The sequence below is a fragment of the Leucoraja erinacea genome, chromosome 5, assembly GCF_028641065.1.
Source record: "Leucoraja erinacea ecotype New England chromosome 5, Leri_hhj_1, whole genome shotgun sequence".
Classification (NCBI taxonomy): Eukaryota; Metazoa; Chordata; class Chondrichthyes; order Rajiformes; family Rajidae; genus Leucoraja; species Leucoraja erinaceus.
In genome coordinates, this window is record NC_073381.1 from 78,300,941 (window position 1) to 78,323,085 (window position 22,145).

The window sequence follows — 22,145 nt, forward strand, 5'->3', positions numbered from 1 at the left end:
ACATTAACACTACCCTACACACATACTAGGGACAGTTGTTTACAGTTGTACCAAGCCAATTAACCTATGAATCTGTTCGGCTTTGGAGTGTGGGAGGAAACCAAAGATCTTGGAGAAAACCCACATAGGTCAGGGGGAGAATGTACAAACTCCGCACAGACAGCACCCGTAGGCCGGATCGAACCCGGGTCTTTGGCGCTGTAAGACAGCAGCTCTACCACTACGCCACCGTGCTCCAACTGCAAACGAAAATACTTTATTTGCTTGCAAATTGAGGTTCTGGTCTTTCACAAAATATAGCTTGCAGGGCAATGAGGTGGAAGTGCTTTTAGTTGTAGGACAAAATAAATATAAGCAATAGTTTGAAATAAAATGTTAAAAAATATCTAGTCTGGATGGCAGGAGAATTGCCTTCATGCATGTATGACTGCTTGTTGGTAATTGAGATGAAACTGGTGGCTTTGAAGATTCAATTGGATATGTGATTGAAGGGAGAAGGAATGAAGGGAATAGAGGGCTAACTAATTAGCATGCAACAAAAGCTTTTCACTATACCTCGGTGCACGTGACAATAAGCTAAACTGAACTGTACTTCATACAGAGTGATTTGAGTTGTAAATACATAATTGTTCCTTCATCCAGGAAAGTCTTCAGCAGTTCCGAAAAATCATCCGGATTTTAACTAAAGATAGGCATTAAATGCTGACAATGCCCACAGCTCAACAACTGACACTCAGTGCATAAATAAACATCCATTACATCATTTGAAGAATAGGATGTTTCTTGCCAAATATTAACCCGTAACTACCAACACTCAAAGATAATCTGGTAACTATCTTATTGATGTTTGAGTTGCCTTGTTCTGAATAAAATGGCTCATTTGGATTTAGAAATTCTTCAGTAACTGTAAAATTCTTTGAGATCCTAGTCTTTATTCAGTCTATACTCATGACTGTGTAGCCGGACACAGTGCAAACTCCATTATCAAGTTCGCCGATGACACCACTGTTGTGGGACAAATCACAGATGGCGATGAGTCAGATTATAGAAGTGAGATCGACCGATTGACCAAATGGTGCCAGCACAATAACCTGGCTCTCAACACCAGCAAAACCAAGGAACTGATAGTGGACTTTGGAAGGGGTAGGATAGGGACCCACAATCCTGTTTACATGGTGGAAATGGTCAAAAACTTCAAATTCCTGGGCGTGCATATTTCCAAAGATCTTTCCTGGTCCCAGCATACTGATGCAATTTTAAAGAAGGCACATCAGTGCCTCTACTTCCTGAGAAGATTACGGAGAGTCGGTATGTCAAGGAGGACTCTCTCGAACTTCTACAGGTGCACAGTAGAGAGCATGCTGACTGGCTGCATCGTGGCTTGGTTCAGCAATTTGAACGTCCAGGAGTGGAAAATAATGCAGAAAGTTGTAAGCACTGCCCAGTCCATCACCGGCTCTGACCTCCCCACCATCGAAGGGATCTATCGCAGCCGCTGCCTCAAAAAGGTTGCCAACATCATCAAAGACCCACACCATCCTGGTCACACACTCATCTCTTCATTTCCATCGGGAATAAGGTACAGGTGCCTGAAATCTGTAACATCCAGGTTTAGGAACAGCTTCTTCCCCACAGCCATCAGGCTATTAAACACGACAGCAAATAAGCTCTGAACAATAAGTCTATTATTACTATTGCACTTTATCTGTTATTTATTGTGTATATATGGTCTATAGACACACTGAACTTTTCTCCCGTTCTGTATTATGTTTACATATTCTGTTGTGCTGCAGCAAGTAAGAATTTCATTGTCCTGGGACACATGACAATAAAACTCTCTTGACTCTTGACTAGTGACTTTGTGTTGAATTAAAAAAAAATTGTTGCAGCTTTAACAAGTGATAAAGTTATTCCAAAAGATATTAGTAGTGGAAATGTAGAGCTATATGGCTTACATATATTTTAGACTTTGACTTGAAGTCCTTTTCCATTTCGAAGAAACTGTTACGGTTTGCAGAATGTTGCCCCATCTCCTCCAACTTGATCACTAGAATGTTATTGTTAAGTGGTGTTGGAGCCATTAAGCTTAAGTAAAGATTGAAGAGACTAGGCTAGTATTCACTGGAGTTTAAAAGGATGAGGGGGATCTTATAGAAACATATAAAATTATAAAAGGACTGGACAAGCTAGATGCAGGAAAAATGTTCCCAATGTTGGGTGAGTCCATAACCAGGGGCCACAGTCTTAGAATAAAGGGGAAGCCATTTAAGACCGAGGTGAGAAAAAACTTTTTCACCCAGAGAGTTGTGAATTTGTGGAATTCCCTGCCACAGAGGGTAGTGGAGGCCAAGTCCCTGGATGGATTTAAGAGAGTGTTAGATAGAGCTCTAGGGGCTAGTGAAATCAAGGGATATGGGGAGAAAGCAGGCACGGGTTATTGATTGGGGACGATCAGCCATGATCATAATGAATGGAGGTGCTGGCTCGAAGGGCCGAATGGCTGCCTCCTGCACCTACTTTCTATGTTTCTATGTAAGTTTATTATAGTCATGTCTAGTTACCTTTAGTTATAATCTGCCTGTGTTAATGTGGGTGGGATTTTATACGTAGTCTGGGGCGTGTTTTGGCGAGGGGATTCTGGCGCAGACTCTCAGATGATTCGTTTTAGTTTGATGTCGGGCCATGGGATGAAACAGTTTTCTACCATGACCACGAGCATGATTTAGTCATATATATGTTGTCAGATGATGTACTTTTACAAGAAGTAGTTTTTATGATTTATATGACATGAATGGAACGACAATTAAGAACGGAAAATTATGAGTTTTCATTATGAGAATTATTGTTTTGTATTACAATAAAGAAGCTATTAATCAAGAGACTACTTCTGGATGATTCATCTTTGCTGTTTCAAATGTGTGGTGGAGTGCGTGAGACTACTTTTCTAATCATCCCCAACAAATCAGTGGCTATCGAAGGTTGAACTTTGAGAAGTTATAAAAACCGCCACTAGAAGTGGTTTCATGACTTCTCAATGGGATGGTTTGATTCAACTGAAGCGGACCAAATAAACAACTTAGTCAGATATTTTACATTACAAACACTGATAGGCTATTCATTTTCCTTTTCGGAGGTCTGGGAGCCAGCCACATCATACTGTAGAAATGTGTAGGAAGGAACTGGCTGGAAGTGGGGAGTGGGAGGTACATAAATTGCTGCCAAGTAGTACGGATTTTCCGTATTTCGTACGGAAATGCGATAAGAATATGGAAATACGACTTTGCATTGTTAAATACGGATTTAAAAAAAAAATGACCATGGATAATCGTTACGAGTCACCGCTGCACCAGCCATGTTGCCTTGGAATTTTACATTTTTAAAAAGCTTGGGTTTAATGAATACTGCAGAAAGATTGGAGTCTTTTATCACTTGATTCAACTGAGACGAAAACGATTTGTTAACTACCACTGTTAGCACTTGTTAACAGCCAGTAGTTAAAACGTAGTTATACAATGTGTCACCAATATATCGATCTGCATTCCTCAGTAAATATAATTATGTTTCGACCTTCAAGTGTTAATGACGCCGCGGTCCTTTGAATAAAATTCACAGGAGAATTTCTTAAAACTCACCACCATTAAGGGCTCTGGACCGCGAGCACGGGCTTCTTCCTGGTGTGCAGGTACAGTCATTCACCCACGTTATTTTTAAGAAGAAACTGCAGATGCTGGAACAATCGAAGGTGGACAAAAATGCTGGAGAAACTCAGCGGGTCAGGCAGAGAAGGAATAGGTGACGTTTTGGGTTGAGACCCTTCTTCGGACCCTCCATAGATCCAGCCTGACCTGCTGAGTTCTCCTGCACTTTATGTTTTGCTCTTAAAATAAATCCGTGGTCTGCTGAAGACACAACACGATAGACCATTCGGGAAGTGCACATTTTGCTGTACACTTCATACTGTAGAACACATCATAATGCACCCTGGGTGAATTAATGGGGTTAGATTTTTTTTAAATCTGTTGTCTAGAATTAATCAATACCCACCCTGCATACCTTATATCAGCATTATTGTATGAAACGTTCATAAACGCGGCGACGCAGATGTCGTTTATTATTATCCATAGTGTTTATGGGGGTGTGTTTTCCATAGCTACTGTTTCCAACTACGACCAGATGTCACATCAGTTCAGATTTAAATATAAATAAAAGTCCCACTGTCCCACTATTGGTCGCAGACTGTTCGGGAAAATTCTCATATAACAATAAGTCTTGGGAATTCTCGTTTTCAGTGGATGAGCCTTTGATTATTTTTCAGGCAGTGGGGGAATCCTGGATAAGCCTACTGGTAGAGGGAGAGAGGGAGGGGTGGAGAGGGGAGGGACAAGGGGAGAAGGGGAGAGGGAGGGAATAAGAGGGAGGGAGAAAAAAAGGAAGGAGGAGAGAGGGAGGAAGAGAGAGGAGGGAGGGAGTGTTTTAAAAGCAATTTCCACCCATGAATGAATATTTTGAAAATGGGCGAAGCAAAACGTAGTATGTTCTCTGGAAAGACTTATCCTAAAATAATTGATCGGAAGGGTGTGATTTTCAGTAGCAAATGACTTTCAACGATAAACTTCTGGGCAAATGCAAGAAAGCAGCTATGACATATAATACACAATAAACTGTATTACAAATACACAATAAACAATTTATGCATTCTTGTACTCTTACATGGGTATGACTGCACATAAAAAAAAAATCAGCAAAATGGCACCGCGTAAAAATACTGATTTCCTCAACATAATACTGATTATCAGGTACAAGAATACTGAAATGCTCTGACAAAACTTGGCAGCTCTACATAGACGAGGAAGTGTACCGTGTGAAACAGGACAAAGGGAATGTAGAACAAGGAAAATGTAGAATAGATCATTGTTTGTTGGAAGAAGGTAACAACAAATCAACCATAAAATGTAGTCGGAGACAGTAAGACGGAGAACTGGGAAGGGGGACGGGATACAGAGAGGGGGAAAGCAAGGATTACTTGACGTTGTGTACTGTAGAATTGTGTATTGTATACTTCATATTGTAGAAAGTTACAAAACTGAAATGATGATATCAAAGTGCAGGACTAACTCAGCGAGTTAGGCAGCATCTCTGGAAAACATACTGTTTGACCTGCTGAGTGACTCCAGCACTTTGTGTCTTTTGTAAACCAGCTGCTGCAGTTCCTTGTGAATACAAAACTGAAAGGAGTGTATGCATATTTTTAACATGTGTAATTGTGTGTGAAATATTTAAAACATTTCCTCATGCTGGTTGAAAAATACCATCAAGAAAATATTTAGAAACACAAAACTGCAGATGCTTGTTTATACCAAATATCGACACGAAGTGCTGGAGAACCTGAGCAAGTCAAGCAGCATCTCTGGAGAAAATGGATGGGTGACATTTCGGGTCGAGACCAGTTTTCAGGTCTGAAGAAGGGTCCCGAGCTGAAACGTCACCCAACCTTTTTCTCCAGTGATGCTTCCTGATCCGTTGAGAGTCCAGCACTTTATATCTATCAAGAAAATATTTGATATTTTTCTGAGTTTAGTTGCATACATTCCACAACATAGCATTATTATGTAACCCAACATTGTAAGCATTATGATTTAAACACAATATTAAAAAAAAACATTGCATCAGTGTAATTTTCAGCAATGGAATACAGTAATAGGATTTTCTATTCCAATGTTATATTTATACAACCTAAATTATGTGAATTATGTAAATATTCCAGATCCGTTTATGGTAATTAAAAGTTTAATATTTCAGCCTCACTGTAACCCTATACATGTTCCATTCGTTATTTTGCAGTCGATAAAATGTTAGAAATTGTTCTTTTTACTGCATGTGAAAAGATTTCCCTGTGATTAGACTGGTGAGCCTGCCTCGTGACGAGAAGAGGAACCCGATAGTAATCTCCATTCAAGAGAGTTGTCCATGCCACAGAGGATGTTCTTGCTGCTTTTCCTGGGTCACTGGCAACTCATGATGTTTTGCTGCCGTCTTTGGTTAACATTTCTCTGCAGTTTGCATTATCTCTACACCAATGACTGCACCTCCACTGACTTCTCTGTCAAGTTTGTCAAGTTTGCGAACGACATAACCCTGATTGGACTGATCCAGGGTGGGGAGGAAATCTGCCTACAGACAGGAAGTGACACAGCTGGCGTCCTGGTGCCATCGTCCTGGTGCCAACCTAGAGCTCAATGCTCTTAAGACAGTGGAATTGACTAGACTTTATGAGAGCTGCCCTTCCCCTCACCCCACTCACCATCAACAACACCACAGTCACATCTGTGGAGTCTTTTAAATTCCTGGGAACCATCATCTCCAAGGACCCGAAATGGGGGGCCACCATCGACTCCACAGTCAAAAAGGCACAACAGAGGATGTACTTCCTACGGCAGCTGAGGAAACACAATCTGCCACAGGCATTGATGGTCCATATCTATACGGCCAGCGTAGAGTCTGGCCTCACCTTCTCCATCATGGTCTGGTTTGGCTCAGCCACCAAGCACGACATCCGGAGGCTGCTGCGAATCGTCCGATCTGCTGAAAAGGTTATTGGCTGCAACCTTCCCTCCATCGACAAACTGTACACTGCAAGGGTCAGGAAGCGAGTGGGTAAGATCATCTCTGACCCCTCTCACCCTGGCCACAAACTCTTTGAATCACTTCCATCTGGAAGGCGACTCCGGAATGTCAAAGCTGCCACAGCCAGACATAAAAACAGCTTTTATCCACGAGTAGTAGCTCTACTCAATAACCAAAAATCTGTCGCCTCCTTTTGCTTTGGTATTTTATTTAATTCACATATTTAATCGATAATGTTTTATTATTAATGTTTTATGTGTCATTCCTAACTAACACTGTATGTCATGTTGTCACTTGCCGGGCGGAGCACCAAGGCAAATTACTTGTATGTGAATACTTGGCCAATAAACGTATTAATTCATTCATTCTTTCCTTCTGATAAGAAATAGAATCCTAGAATTATTACAGCATATTTAAATAAAGGCCACAGATGCCTCTACAAGTGAATGTAAATAATGTCATGGCATTATTTTGCTGATTGACATAAATATGACAAACAATGCCTCGGAAACAAGGTCCTGACCCGAAACGTCACCTATCCATGTTCTCCAGAGATGCTACTTGACCCGCTGAGTTACTCCAGCTTTTTTGCTTATTTTAATTTGTCTCCCATCTATTTCAATGTTGTGTGTGGTATAATGTGTGTGTACGCACACAGGAATGGCTCGTGGAGTTTCATTCAGATAAGTGTGAAGCTCGCATGGTTAGGAGAGGTTTAGAGGGATATATGGGCCAAACACGGGCTAATGGGGGAAAGTTAGATGGGGCATCTTAGTCGGCATGAATGAGTTGAGCCGAACGGCCAGTTTTCATGCTGTATAAAACTGACTATTTTACACAAAACATACGTTATGTTGTTGCATTGCACTCCATGACGGACTCTTGTATTGAATTTGGGATTTGGCCCTTGGTTCACAATCAGCTGGCATCAAGCTTTGTTAGGGGAGAGCTCCAAATGTGACAGGGTCCCTTGGGATTATCGTCCAATTCTGATTTGTGACATGTAACGGATCTTGAGCTACATTGTGTGAATGCAAGAGTTTACAGAGTGATTCTGTTGCAGATTTCAGTCTAGCAGAAATCAATGAATCAGAAAATGAAGCACAGAAAATGACCACTTGGCTTACTCTGTCCGTGCCAGACAGAAATATAAATTTCACGGTGGCGATCAATCCACTCTTCCGCTCTGAATCTATTAAGTCTTTGCAGGCTAAATCTCAATCTGCTCTCATCTATATACGTTTAAATGTAACAAAGAAATCTATCTTTTTTGAGGCATTTGGTTCCAGATCCTGCGATTGTTTGGATGAAAGTTTTTGTTCCTCGTCATGCTCACTTGGCCACTTGTAGTTTTGCACATCTCAGTTAAATATCTCTTCAACCTCCTTTGTTCTAAATCACACAATTTCCTGCTTAACCAGACTCTTCTCATAATTGAATTATCCTGTCCCTCTCTGGTGTTATCCTTTTGTCTTATGAATGTTTTGTACTGTTCTCACTCAAATTGTGACCATTCGTCTTAAAATATCAGGGTTGAGGCAGTGATGCTGATTTTCCTGGTAGCAAGCTATTCAAAAAATAAATAACCCACATTTAGAAGGTAATACTGCTTTGATTATTTATTTCAATGGTTTTATGATGCTTATTGGTATATATTATTCATATGGGCAAAGTAGTCAATCATTATAAATTGCTAACTGCATCCAGACATTTTGTCTGTTGTTGCAATTTTCTGCAATCAGAAAACCCATAAACATGAGCCATCCTTTCTTTGGGAGGTAGAATGATAGAAACATAGACAAAGACTGCCCTCTCATTAATCTCATATTTCGCTTGGGCACCAGTGGTATGAATATTGATTTCTCTAACTTCAAGTAACCCCGGCATTCCCTCTCGCTCTCTCCCTCCCCACCCAAGTCACACCAGCTTCTCGTTTTCACCCAACAAACAGCTAACAATGGCCTGTTTCCTTTATCACTGTTTCTTTTTTGCATATCTTTCATTCACTGTTCTTTATCTCTCCGTCTCATTGCCTATATCTCTTGTTTCCCCTTACCCCAACTATTCTGAAGAAGGTTCTCGACCCGAAACGTCACCGATTCTTTCTCTCCAGAGATACTCTCTGTCCTGCTGAGTTAGTCCAGCTTTTTGTGTCTATCTTTACCCTATTGAATCTGTACCAGTTTCCTAGCAAAACATCCATGTTACTCCCATACCTTGTTCTTTATTAATAGGCATCTTGATTATGGAATGAAAACAGAAGAAGGATAATATATCAATTTTGATATCTAATTGATGGTATTTTAAGACCCTTATTAATAGCTTCAGCCACCACTTTGCTGGGTGGTATTTCCAATTTAAACCTGTCTTTATTTTGAGGTGAAATGGAGACCAATCAGTAGAATTGCCAACTCCAGCTGGAGATAATTCTGGCGGTCTGACTACATTGTATTTGAAAATGTTATTTCAAAGAACTGAATATGACCACGGTTGCATCGCTATTGTTGAGTATCTTCATGCAGCAGAACCAAAGAAAGAAAGGAAACTAGGGACAAAAAGAGGGGATCAAAGTCTGCTAAAATGCGTTTGAGATACTGATTTGTATTGTTTAGTTTAGAGATACAGCGTGGAAACAGGCCCTTCGGCTCACTGAGTCCATGAAGACCAGTGAACACCAGTGCACTAGTTCCAGCCTGCACACTAGGGGCAATATACAGAAGCCAATTGACATTATTCCTAACTAGTCTGAAGAAGTCTCGACCCGAAACATCGCCCATTTCTTCTCTCCAGAGATGCTGCCTGTCCCGCTGAGTTACTCCGGCTTTTTGTGTATATCTTCGGTTTAAATCAGCATCTGCAGTTCCGCCCTACACATTTAACCTACAAACATGTACGTCTTTGGAATGTGGGAGGAAACAGGAACACACGGAGAAATCTCAGGGTCTCAGGGAGAATGGGAAAAGTACAGACAGCACCTTTAGTCAGCATTGAACCCGGGTTCCTGGTGCTGTAAGGCACATACTCTACCGTGGCACCACTGATTGATTGGATTGAACGATGCCACTGCTAAAAGATCTGAATTGGCTACTCTGTTCAAATATTTGATTTTCTTTTTTTTTTTAATTACAAATAAAAAGGCACTATCTGAAAGGTTGACTTATTTTATCTTTCCATAAATGCTGCCTGACTGGAGTATCTCCAGCATTTTCTACTTTTATTTCATTTTGCAGCTTTTTAGATTTTTTTTAATGAGGCCCTAATATGCTTCAGTGCCCTCCATAATGTTTGGGACAAAGACCCATCATTTATTTATTTGCCTCTGTACTCCACAATTTGTGATTTGTAATAAACAACATCATGGACAAAATAATAGACATTATGGAGGGTACTGTATGTACTAATTATTTTACCTTTGTTTTCTTTAAGGGAAAGCCAGTTGGAGACTGTGATTTTAATGTCCGATTAAGCTGCATTGAGAAGGAGATAATACAGCCCCGGCATGAGAAAATGAAAACTGGCCTTATTGACAAAACAAGGGAACCATTTAGTGTTCGAAACAAGCCATTCTTTGACATCCATGCTGCAAGAAAGGTAACAAAAATTTAAAAAGCAAGAACTATGATAATTCTTTTGAAATGTATATAAAGCTAGTATAATGATATAGTATGGCGATCATATAATGTTAAAGTACTTGATGTATAAGCTTTGTTCAATTGCAAATCTTTTTGCATTTTCATTCATTTTTCTCCAGGGTGTAAAATTTTACTGTGTTCAACAATGAACCATTTTCAAGCTCCTGCTAAAGTCTTTCTGACTATTTAACTAATTTTCACATGAGAGAACCCTTGTTTTGTCCCTGCGACTAAAGGGCCTGTCCCACGAGCATGCGACTCCATGCGGCAAGCACGACCTAAAGGGCCGGTCCCACCAGCATGCGACACCAAACCAGAAGCGGGAGCTGCGCGGAGGTCGAGTGAGTGACATGAAGTTCGAATGAAGTCCGCGGGTGACGTACGGTGTTGAGGCGGCTGCGGGCCGGCAGGCCGTTGCCGCGCAGAACTTTTGAACACGGTCAGTTTTTCGGAGCCCCGCACGATGTCGGGACCAGCTCCGCACAACTCCATACGGCTCCGGCGATCGAAGTGGGACTGGCCCCAGTGAGGCCGTATGGCTCAAACGACCACATTAGGACGCGCTTGCCGCATGCAGGCGCATGCTGGGAGAGTGGGGGCGCGGGGGGGATTATGTATAAAAACTGGTGTAATTTCCTCTTGGTGAAACCAAAATGGATTAAAATAGCCTTTATTAAAATCTGACAATGTGCACTTTAACCACATGTGATATTTTTCTATTGCAAATCTTAAGTTGTGGAGTACAGAGGCAGGTCTGGGGGCGGCGGCGCATCTTGTTCGGGCCCACTGGGAGGGTGAGGAGCGGGACACGGGTCTAAGACTAGGCCATGGCCTCTCCGTCCCCCTACCCTGGCTCCAGGCCGCACGGCCTGTACCCCCCCTCCCCCGACAGCCCGCGCGTCAAGTACTGGATTTGAAATGACCTGGGCGCTGAGGCTGGGGCTAGGTCTGGGGCGTTGACGTGCTGCTGCTCTGGTCCCACGGAGAGGAGGGGGGCCTGGGGCAGTCTCGGCCTCTACCTCCCCCTCCTCAGCTGCTCACCACTTCCCCCCTGACAGCCCCCGCCTCAAGTACAATTTCATCATCGACGTGTTGGAGAAAACGGGGCCGGCGGTGCTTTACATCGAGATCCTGGGGAGGTGAGGAGGGAGTGGAAGTGGTTGGGAGGGAGAGGAGTGGGGGAGGTAGAGAGTGGGGAATAGAGGAAGGGGGTGAGCATAGGAAGCCGTGCCTGCGCAGTTGGGGCCTATGGGTGAACGGTGGAATATTGCGTTGGGGGAACGGGCCCAACGGAACCGCATTTGGTGTCGTAGAATTTTAAAACAAAGAAATTTAATGGATGCTGCCGACTGTTGATTTTTTTCCATATTATGTTAAGAAGGTAATTTGTTACTCCAAAATTCCATTAGCTGTGAATTTATATGAGGCTCAAAATCTTGCAGCAACTCAGATTTTTTTTTCAAGAAAGCTTGGATAGACCAGATATTGAAACGAATCAGAATAAATTTAGGCAGTGGCGAGAAAGCACTATAATGTCAATTGGTGATACAGCTGCCATAAAGACCTGGAAAATGAATAATTGCATCGTTCATGACCTTGGTGTGTCTCCAATTTTAAGCAGCAACAATGGGCAGTTTGTATTTTCTACACCATCTTTAGCAACTCATCCAATGTGCTCCATGGAAGCTCCATTGGTGCAAACTACACGAGGTATTATGATGACCCACATTTTGATCATAGAAAATAGGATTTCAAGGAGTAATTTTAAGGATAGAAAGAGATTTAGGGAGGAAACCTGAGCTTTAGACATCCGAGGTTTTCTTGCTGCAAATATTCGAGCCACAAAATTTGGGAATGATCACAAGGTCAGAATTAGAAGAACAGTGATATCTCTTATGGTTGTAAGATTGGAAGAGATTACCCAGATACAATTACCTGGGCGCACGGTGGTGTAGCCATAGAGCTGCTGCCTTACAGTGCTTGCAGCGCAGGAGGCCATGGTTTGTTACTGACTACAGGTGCTGTCTGTATGGAGTTTGTACGTTCTCCCCATGACCGCGTGGGTTTCTTCCAAAATTTTCGGTTTCCTCCCACACTCCAAAGACGTACAAGTTTGCAGGTTAATTGGCTTGGTATAAGTGTAAATTGTCCCTAGTGTGTGTATGATAGTGTTAATGTGAGGGGATCGCTGGTAAGCGTGGACTCGGTGGGCCGACAGGCCTGTTTCCGTGCTGTATCTCTGAACTAAAAGGTGGTGAGGTGGTATTGAGACTACAGAGGGTAGAGAATTAAAAATCAGGGGGTAGTTTAATGGAGATCTAGTGTATGGCAGTGAGAAAGAAGACATTGGGGAGGAGCACTTACAGTGGATTAAGGTATGGGCATTGGAGTTGTGAATGATGTGAATTCTACAGATAGTGAAATGTGGGAGGTCAGCCAGAGATACTTTTGCATTATAGTCACTGTTGTATTACACCATTAACAGGAAGAGGTTGAGCAGGCTACGACTCTATTCCTCGGAGTGTAGGAGGATTAGGAATGATCTTATGGAGGTGAACAAAATCATGAGAGGAATAGATTGGGTAGATGCACAGAGTCTCTTCCCCAAAGTAATGGGATCGAGAACCTGACGACATAGGTTTCAAAGGACAAAGGACAATTATTGTCACATACACCAATTGGTGCAGTGGTATTTGAGTTACCATGCAGCACACAAATAAAATAAACACAACACTTTAGAATTTAACATAAAACATAAAAAAACATCCCCCCACAGCGGAATTAATGTTTCCCACGGTGAGGGAAGGCACCAAAGTTCAGTCCTCTTCCTCTGTTCACCCGTGGTCGGAGCCTATTGAGGCCTCCACAGCCGCATCCACCGTTGATCTGTTGTGACGGTAAGCGAACAGCAATGGGTCCAGATTTTTGTCGAGGTAGGAGTTGATTTGTGCCATGATCAACCTCTCAAAGCACTTCATCACTGACGTTAGTGCCACTGGTCGATAGTCATTGAGGCACGTCACCTTGCTCTTCTTGGGCACCGGTATTATTGATGCCCTTTTAAAGCAGGTGGGAACCTCAGAATACTCTCAGCGGCTGGAGCCTACGAATCAGCCACTTCCTACTAGAGACCGTGGCTTCCGAAGTCCACAGGCCAAGCTGGGCGGAGATTCAACGCTGGCAACCTCGACAAGAGTCCCAGGCTCCGCGATGTCAAGATTCAAGAGAGTTTATTGTCATGTGTCCCAGATACGACAATGGAATTCTTACTTTGCTTCCGTACAACAGAATATAGTAGGCATAAATAAATACAGAACAGATGAGTGTGACCATATACATTAAATAAATATATACACACATAAATAAGCAGATAAAGTGCAATGGCCTATTAATATTCAGAGTTTTGTTTGAGTTTAATAGCCTGTGGGGAAGTAGCTATTCCTGAAGCTGGATGTTGCAGTTTCAGGCTCCTGTACCTTCTACCTGAAGGCAGCAGGGAGATGAGTGAGTGGCTAGGATGGTGTGAATCCTTGATGATGCGGCTCCTTGATGATGCTGTCAGCCTTTTTGAGGCAGCGACTGCGATAGATCCCCTCGATGGTAGGGAGGTCAGAGCCGATGATGGACTGGGCAGTGTTTACAACATTTTGTAGTCTTTTCTGCTCCAGGGTGCTCAAGTTGCCGAACCAAGCCACGATGCAACCGGTCAGCATGCTCTCTACTGTGCACCTGTAGAAGTTCGAGAGAGTCCTCCTTGATATACTGACTCTCCGTAATCCTCTCAGGAAGAAGAGGCTCTGATGTGCTCTCTTTATAATTGCATCAGTGTTCTTGGACCAGGAGAGATCTTCAGAGATATGCACGCCCAGGAATTTGAAGCTCTTGACCCTCTCCACCATCGACCCTTTGATATAAACGGGACTGTGGGCCCACATCCTACCCCTTTCTAAGTCCACAATCAGTTTGTTGGTTTTGCTGGTGTTGAGGGCTAGGTTATTGTGCTGGCACCATTTGGTCAAACGGTCGATCTAACTTCTATACTCTGACTCATCTCCATCAGTGATACGTCCCACAACAGTGGTGTCATCAGCGAACTTGATGATGGAGTTCGCACTATGACCGGCTACGCAGTCTTGAGTATAGAGTGAGTACAGCAGGGGGCTGAGCACGCAGCCTAGAGGTGCTCCCGTGCTGATTGTTATCGAGGCTGACACATTTCCACCAATACGGACAGACTGTGGTCTGTGAATGAGGAAGTCGAGGATCCAATTGCTGAGAGATGCGCAGAGACCCAGTTCTGAGAGTTTGGTAACCAGCTTGGAGGGGATGATTATATTGTATGAAATGCCGAGCTGTAATCAATGCATAACAGCCTGACATATGAGTTTTTGTTGTCCAAGTGGTCTAGAGCGGAGTGGAGAGCCAGCGAGATCGCATCCACCGTTGATCTGTTGTGGCGGTAAGCGAACAGCAGTGAGTCCAGGTTTTAGTCGAGGTTAGAGTTGATTTGTGCCATGATCAACCTCTCAAAGCACTTCATCATCACCGGCGTTAGTGCCACTGGTCGATAGTCATTGAGGCACGTCACCTTGCTCTTCTTGGGCACCGGTATTATTGATGCCCTCTTAAAGCAGGTGGGGACCTCAGACCTCAGAATTGAGAGGTTGAAAATGTCTGTAAAAACTCCAGCCAATTGGTCCGCACAGGTTTTTAGAACACGACCGGGTATACCATCAGGTCCAGGCGCTTTTCGAGGGTTCACCCCTCTGAAGGATTTTCTGACGTCGGCCTCTGTGACTGAGACTGAAATACCATCACAGCAAATGGGGGCTCGAGAAGGTACATCAATGTTCTCCCTATCAAAGCGTGCGTAAAACGCATTGAGCTCGTCAGGGATTGATGTTTCGCTGACATGTGAGCTGCCTCCTGATTTCGCCTTGTAGGAGGTCATTACATTCTGGCAGTGCCGCCCGAGGCTGGAAGCTCCACAGACCACAGCTCCACGGTGTTCAAAGCCGGCAGTCCCAGCACTCCGGAGCTCCAGCACGGCGATTCCCGGTAAGGCATCGCTTGCTGCACGATGGAATCCAGTGCTGCACTGCTGCTGAAGCTCTGGCCTGTCTCCGGCAGGAAAGGCCGCGCCAATCCAGATGATAGGCTGCGAGGAAGGGGCGAAGATGCGGCTCGGAGAATAGTCACATCCTTGACCAGGAAGTGACTAAGAAAAACGGTTTCCCCCACCCCCCACATAAAAGTCTGTTTTCAATCAATCAATCAATCAATCAAGCACTTTATTCATCCCCGAGGGGCAATTTAAAAGGACGCATTACAGTAGCTTTTTAAAAAAAAAAGAAAGAGACACAATCAACGAAGAGACAAACATTCAAAGCTACTCTCTGCACCTACCAGTCGACCGCACGAGCAGTGACCCGGCAAGGATTGGGTTGTCAGCAGCGATACAATAATAAAGAACACACAAAATGTAACACAAACATCCACCACAGCATTCATCACTGTGGTGGAAGGCACAACAATTTGGCCAGTCCTCCTCCATTTCCCCCCCCCCCCCCGTGGACAGGACCAGAGTCCAGAGTCAGTCCAGGATCGGCTCTTCCTTACCGGAGACCGCGGCTTTAGATTGTTGTAGGCCGCAGGCCGGCGGTCAAGATTTAAAGTCTCCGCCGCAGCCAGAAGCACCGTAGACTGCAGGGCCGGCGGTCGAAGCTCCCCTCCAGGGGTGATGGTAAGTCCATGCCGGCCCCGCGGTAGAAGTTGGCCGCGGGCCGGCAGTGATGGCTTCTTCCTCCCCCGGGTCCCCCACGAGGGATCCCGGGCTGTAGACGCCGCACCAGCTGGAGCTCTGCAGACCGCGGCTTCAGGCTGCGACTTCAGGCTGCCGGCTGCCCCGGGCCAGCGAAACGGAGCGCTCCCCTCCAGCGAGCCCCAGCGAGGGCTCACCCGCTCCACGCCGAGAGTCCACGCTGCGCCCGCCGCTGAAGCCCCGGGCACGTCTCCGGGAAAGGCCGCGCCGATCCTCGTTGTTAGGCCACGGGGGAGGCGACCTGGAAAAAGTCGCCTCTCCATGGAGGAGGCGACCGAAGCGGTTTCCCCCTTACCCCCCCATACTAAAAAATAAAAAATGAAGGTGAAAAAACTGACGCACTGCTGACATGGCTGCTGCCAGAACAGCGCCCCCCGAGATTTTTTGATTTCAGACATCCAGTATGTGCAGTTTTCTGCTTTTAATTTAGGGCAAGTATCGCGTGGCCTGCATTTCAAAAACTGAATTGACTTAAATAAAAACTAAGAAAAATGCATAAAATGTGAATTAAGAATTTTGATTATGATTGTAAGCTATGAAATTACATTTCTATTTTGAGGTACTCTAGTACCAATATATGTATTAAATTGACATGAAAATGATGTATTAACTTGCAAAATAATTCATAGTGAATTCTGCATAGCATTTCCATATTTACAGTTCATCAAAGATGCACATGGGGTTATTTGGGCAATGGAGCTTTGATTAATTTTGATTTGGAGAAATGTGAAGCAGTTAGAAAATAAACTTTAAACATAGTAAAACATTTTATCTTGAGAAAGTATAACCATATTAATCCTTTGGTTTCAAGGGGTCTATTTTGGTAAATCTTGCAGCTCTATACGTTTGCATGGTTTAATGAGCAGATCATTCGTGGGCAGGAAATGGTGTTGGGTAGACTGATGGGACTGAAGGCTAATAAATCCCCAGGGCCTGATGGTCCGTATCCCAGGGTACTTAAGGAAGTGGCTCCAGAAATTGTGGATGCATTGGTGATCATTTTCCAATGTTCTTTTGATTCAGGATCAGTTCCTGTGGATTGGAGTGTAGCTAATGTTATCCCACTTTTTAAGAAAGGCAGGAGAGAGAAAACAGGGAATTATAGACCAGTTAGCCTGACATCGGTGGGGGGAAGATGCTGGAGCCAAAAGGTGAAATAGCGGCACATTTGGATAGCAGTAACAGGGTTGGTCCGAGTCAGCATGGATTTACGAAGGGGAAATCATGCTTGACTAATCTTCTGGAATTTTTTGAGGATGTAACTAGGAAAATGGACAAGGGAGAGCCATTGGATATAGTGTACCTGGATTTTCTGATAGCCTTTGATAAGGTCCCACATAGGAGATTAGTGGGCAAAATTAGAGCACATGGTAGGGTACTGACATGGATAGAAAATTGGTTGGCAGGCAGGAAACAAAGAGTAGGGATTAACGGGTCCCTTTCAGAATGGCAGGCAGTGACTAGTGGGGTACCGCAAGGCTCGGTGCTGGGACCGGAGCTATTTGCAGTATACATTAATGATTTAGATGAAGGGATTAAGAGTAACATTAGCAAATTTGCAGATGACACGAAGCTGGGTGGCAGCGTGAACTGTGAGACGGATGCTATGAGAATGCAGGGTGACTTGGACAGGTTGGGGGAGTGGGCAGATGCATGGCAGATGCAGTTTAATGTGGACAAATGTGAGGTTATCCACTTTGGTGGCAAGAACAGGAAGGCAGATTATTATCTGAATGGTGTCAAGTTTGGAAAAGGGGAAGTACATCCTTGTTCATCAGTCACTGAAAGTAAGCATGCAGGCACAGCAGGCAGTGAAGAAAGCGAATGGTATGTTGGCCTTCATAACACGAGGAGATGAGTATAGTAGCAAAGAGGTCCTTCTACAGTTGGACAGGGCCCTAGTGAGACCGCACCTGGAGTATTGTGTTCAGTTGTGGTCTCCTAATTTGAGGAAGGATATTGAGGGCTATTGAGGGAGTGCAGTGTAGATTCACAAGGTTAATTAAAGGATGGCGGGACTGTTGAAAGAATGGAACGAATGGGCTTGTATACACAGGAATCTAGAAGGATGAGAGGGCGGGACTCTTATTGAAACTTATTATTTTATTTTTTTATTATTTAATTCTTTATTTCGAACAGAATAAAAAAAATAAAAGCAAGTGTGAAACAGCATACAAAAAACAAAACAAGAATATTTATAAAGTGTCATAAACAATATCTATAAATAAATGAAATCGTATGTGTTCGAAAAGGAGCAGGAAGAAGCCAAAGCTTATTAATTCCCACCCCTTATTCAACTGCTTATAATTATCTTATACAAATTTAGCAGCTATATGTACACCATATGTACACCAGCAGCTATATGTACACCAAATTATTTACATTTATACACTAATCAAATATTTACAAAGCCATACAAAAAAGAGAGAAAAAAATAAAAAAGATTATAAAGAGATTGGACACACTAGAGGCAGGAAGCATGTTCCCGATGTTGGGGGAGTCCCGAATCAGGGGCCACAGTTTAAGAATAAGGGGTAGGCCATTTAGAATCTGTGGAATTCTCTGCCTCAGAAGACAGTGGAGGCCTCATTTCTCCAACATTTTTGTCTACCTTCGATTTTCCAGCATCTGCAGTTCCTTCTTAAACAAGTGAACAATATTGCTGCTTTAACCTAAATGAAACCTCATCAAATGTTATAATTCATAATATATACACTTAATTAATACAAGCTCTTTCTGATAGATTTTATGTATAAATATAAGGAAAACGTCAAAACATGTTTTGGCTATTTTAATAGTGAAGTAACTATAAATAAAACATTAAACTTAAATTGTAAAGCAGAGATATTTTACCATGTTAAGTATTAACTTGAAATTAGTTATTATGTGTATTAGCATATATTAACTTGAAATGAGTTAATAATCTTCTGCGTAATCTCTGTTAATGGACTAAAATTAACTCTGCCATCATGCTCCCTGTAGGATGTTTGCTTAAAAACCATCTGAGAATTTGAGAGACGCTAAGTTTTGAAAATGTACATAGTTTCAATTGAGAAATGTGGTGATTTTGACCCAGCTATTTTCCCGCGAAAGTGTTTATTATCTAAAAAGTAGTAGGAAGCAATTCAATGTATTGCATTGTTCTCACTTTCATTGGGACCAAAAGCCACCTTAACGTTATTTTTTTTCTCCTACTTTTTTTGTCGTTTTGCTTTATTTTGTTGTTCCGCACCATTTGCTTTCAGGAAATTTCTACTCGTGTTTCTCCCCTTCACCATATGGATAAATAACACGTTTTAAAAATATACATCCCTGACTCACCCAGTTCAATCTCTGCAAATAACGTGTGAAGGGTATCCATATACTTAGCCAAATGGTAATTTCATTCTGTACCTTCCACAACTCTTGCAGCCTGGATGTTGGTTGTTTCAAATCCCATTTGTATCTATTTAGTAAGCTAATATGCAGAAGCTGCTTTGACAGATGAGATTAAACAGAACCTATGGAAGTTGTAGGTGGACTGTTTGATGCGACTGATTAAAGGCATTGATGTTGCGGTGGGTCCGGAGGTGTCACATTTTAGGGAAAGAATGTATCGGGGTGATGGCAACACAGGACGTTGGCTAGAATATTATCATGTGAGAATTGGGTGTAATAGGAGATTGGGAATAATGGTATGGTGCAGTACATTATTTGTCATATGTACCGAGGTACAGTGAAATTTATTTTTGTGTACAGTTCAGTCCAAGTATCACTAGACATAAGATTTTCAATACATATTAGATAAGCATCTCAGATACAGTGCAAATGTATAGCAGCAGTGCACTGAGACAGGATACAGAGACACCAGTTTGGTGCCATTTTCTAGTCCCAGTTGTTGTAAGTGTAGGGTTCTTGATCTGACCATGAAGGCCCATGGCCCAGGGTCGGCCTGGCCAAGCATGGAAGATTGGAGCTTGGGCAGTGACCAACAAATTCGGGCAGGCATTAATGTGGAGGCGATCAAAGGTGTTCCTACAGATGATGATTAGGAATAGGCACGTGCACTTGATGGTTGGGATGAATGGGGGAGTAATTGTTTAAAATGAAGAGTCAAAGATGCAATCCAAGTAGCGGAATATAGATGGCTTGGTCTTGATGGCAGCATGTGGTTTTACATTTAATGAGCAGCAAAAGTGTCTTCAGCTCTATTTCAGGTCCAGTATTTAATGTGTGAGTTATTTGTGGGCTCTGTATGTAGTAGAATATTTACATTAATAGTTAAAATGAACAAGTTTTGCCATTTGTGCATCGTGTGCAAAGGATCCAGATCAAAAATCCAGACATTTGCTTCTGGTACATGAAGTATGATTTTTTAAAATTCCAGTAGATGATGGTGAAATAAAACCTTTGTAGGTCTATATTCATAATAGGAAACGTTTTATTAACTGAAACTCACTTGACAGTTATTTATCTTGTGGTTTGGAACACGTTAATTCAGGCACAAAATGCCTGAGAGACGCTACCTGTCCCGCTGAGTTACTCCAGCATTTTGTGTCTATCTTTGGTGTAAACCAGCATTTTTGCAGTTCCTTCCTACGCATGAAGAACGGTTGAGTTGCTGCCAGAAACCCAGGTTCGATCCTGACCACGGTGCGGTCTGTACAGAGTTTGTACGTTCTCCCTGTGATCTGCGTGGGTTTTCTCTGGGTGTTCTTGTTTTCTTCCACACTCGTGGAAGACGTACAGGTTTGTAGGTTAATTGGCTTTGGTAAAAGTTGTAAAAATTGCCCCGAGAGCGTAGGATAGTGCTACTGTGCGGGGATTGTTGGTCGGCGCAGACTTGGATGGCCGAAGGACCTGTTTCAGCACTATCTCTAAACTAAACTAAATAAGGATCCATGTAAAATATAAGTCTCTTGCTGGGCAAATCCTGGATGGCATTGGAAAAATAGTGTGTTATTTTGGATCTTCAACAAAAGATGTGAAGATAAAGTTGTACTCCTAAGACTGATTTTTCTGTGTGCGTATTGACAGTGACAAAAATTGTTATAGAGGTAATGACACTTTCCTTTTCTTTTGCCTGTTGATGCTTTTTTTAATGACAATGGTTACTGGAAAGTAGTTATGTGTAATCCATTGTTTTACGCCCCAGTAACCTGGTCCACATAAATCTAATATTTTTACAAAATGTGCTATTGCATAGAAATATTAACATTTTACTTCAATGCTGCACATGCTTCAGCATGGAGACCAAAACTTTGTTGCTTATTCGCAGAGGCAAGTATTGAATTAAAGTTATTTGGCTTTGTCTTCAAAGAAATTGAATGAAACATTTGCAGAGTTTGAATATCACTTTGCTGAAAAATATTTTGTCTCTTGGGAGTTTGAAGCGCCAAGAAAGACCATAAAATAAGAATCAATTAGAAATCTTACACACAGAAATGGCAGATAACGTTTAATCTGAGCAAGTGGGAGGTTCCTGCACTTTGGGAGGTCGAATGTAAAGTTCATTTCAGTTTAGTTTATTGTTACGTGTACTGAGGTTCAGTGACAAACTTTTGTTGCGTGCTAACCAGCCAGTGGAAAAACAACACATAATTACAATTGAGCCATTCGCAGTGTACAGATACATGGCAAGGTAAAGCCAGTAAAGTCCGATCAAAGATAGTCCGAGGGTCCCCGATGAGTAGATTGTAGTTCAGGACTTACTTACTTACTTACTGCCTATTATGCCCCCTGGCCTGTAGGACAGCAACGAAGGTCCTCCACTCAGTAATGTTGATTCCTTCAGTTGCTGTTTCCATAACATATTTGTTTTACGAGACAGGGTTGTTAGCCCTGTGCTCAACCTCCAACCTGGAGGACAGTTCAGGACTGCTCTCTGGTTATGATAGGATGGTTCAGTTGCCTGATAACAGCAAGGAAGACACTGTCCCTGAATCTGGAGGTGTACGTTTTCGCATTTCTCAAGGGAAAGCATGAAAGTAATGGCATGACCCTTAACTGCCGCATGTACAGGGAGATCTTGGTGTTCAAGTCCATGCCTTCCAGAAAGTGGCAATGCAAGCAGAAGGAGTGGTAAAGAA

At 42.8% G+C, this 22,145-nt stretch overlaps 1 protein-coding gene across 2 annotated transcripts in view; it reads left to right on the top strand.

The window, feature by feature from the left end:
* rngtt (RNA guanylyltransferase and 5'-phosphatase) overlaps window positions 1-22,145 on the top strand; it is a 270,693-nt gene that overhangs the window by 104,586 nt on the left and 143,962 nt on the right. Inside the window, exon 11 of one of the 2 annotated variants that reach the window (XM_055636038.1) lies at window positions 10,051-10,215. The exons of the other annotated variant lie outside the window; for it this stretch is intronic. Coding sequence (XP_055492013.1) covers window positions 10,051-10,215 — 165 coding nt within the window. The remainder of the gene's footprint in view (window positions 1-10,050; window positions 10,216-22,145) is intronic. 2 annotated transcript variants of the gene reach the window in all.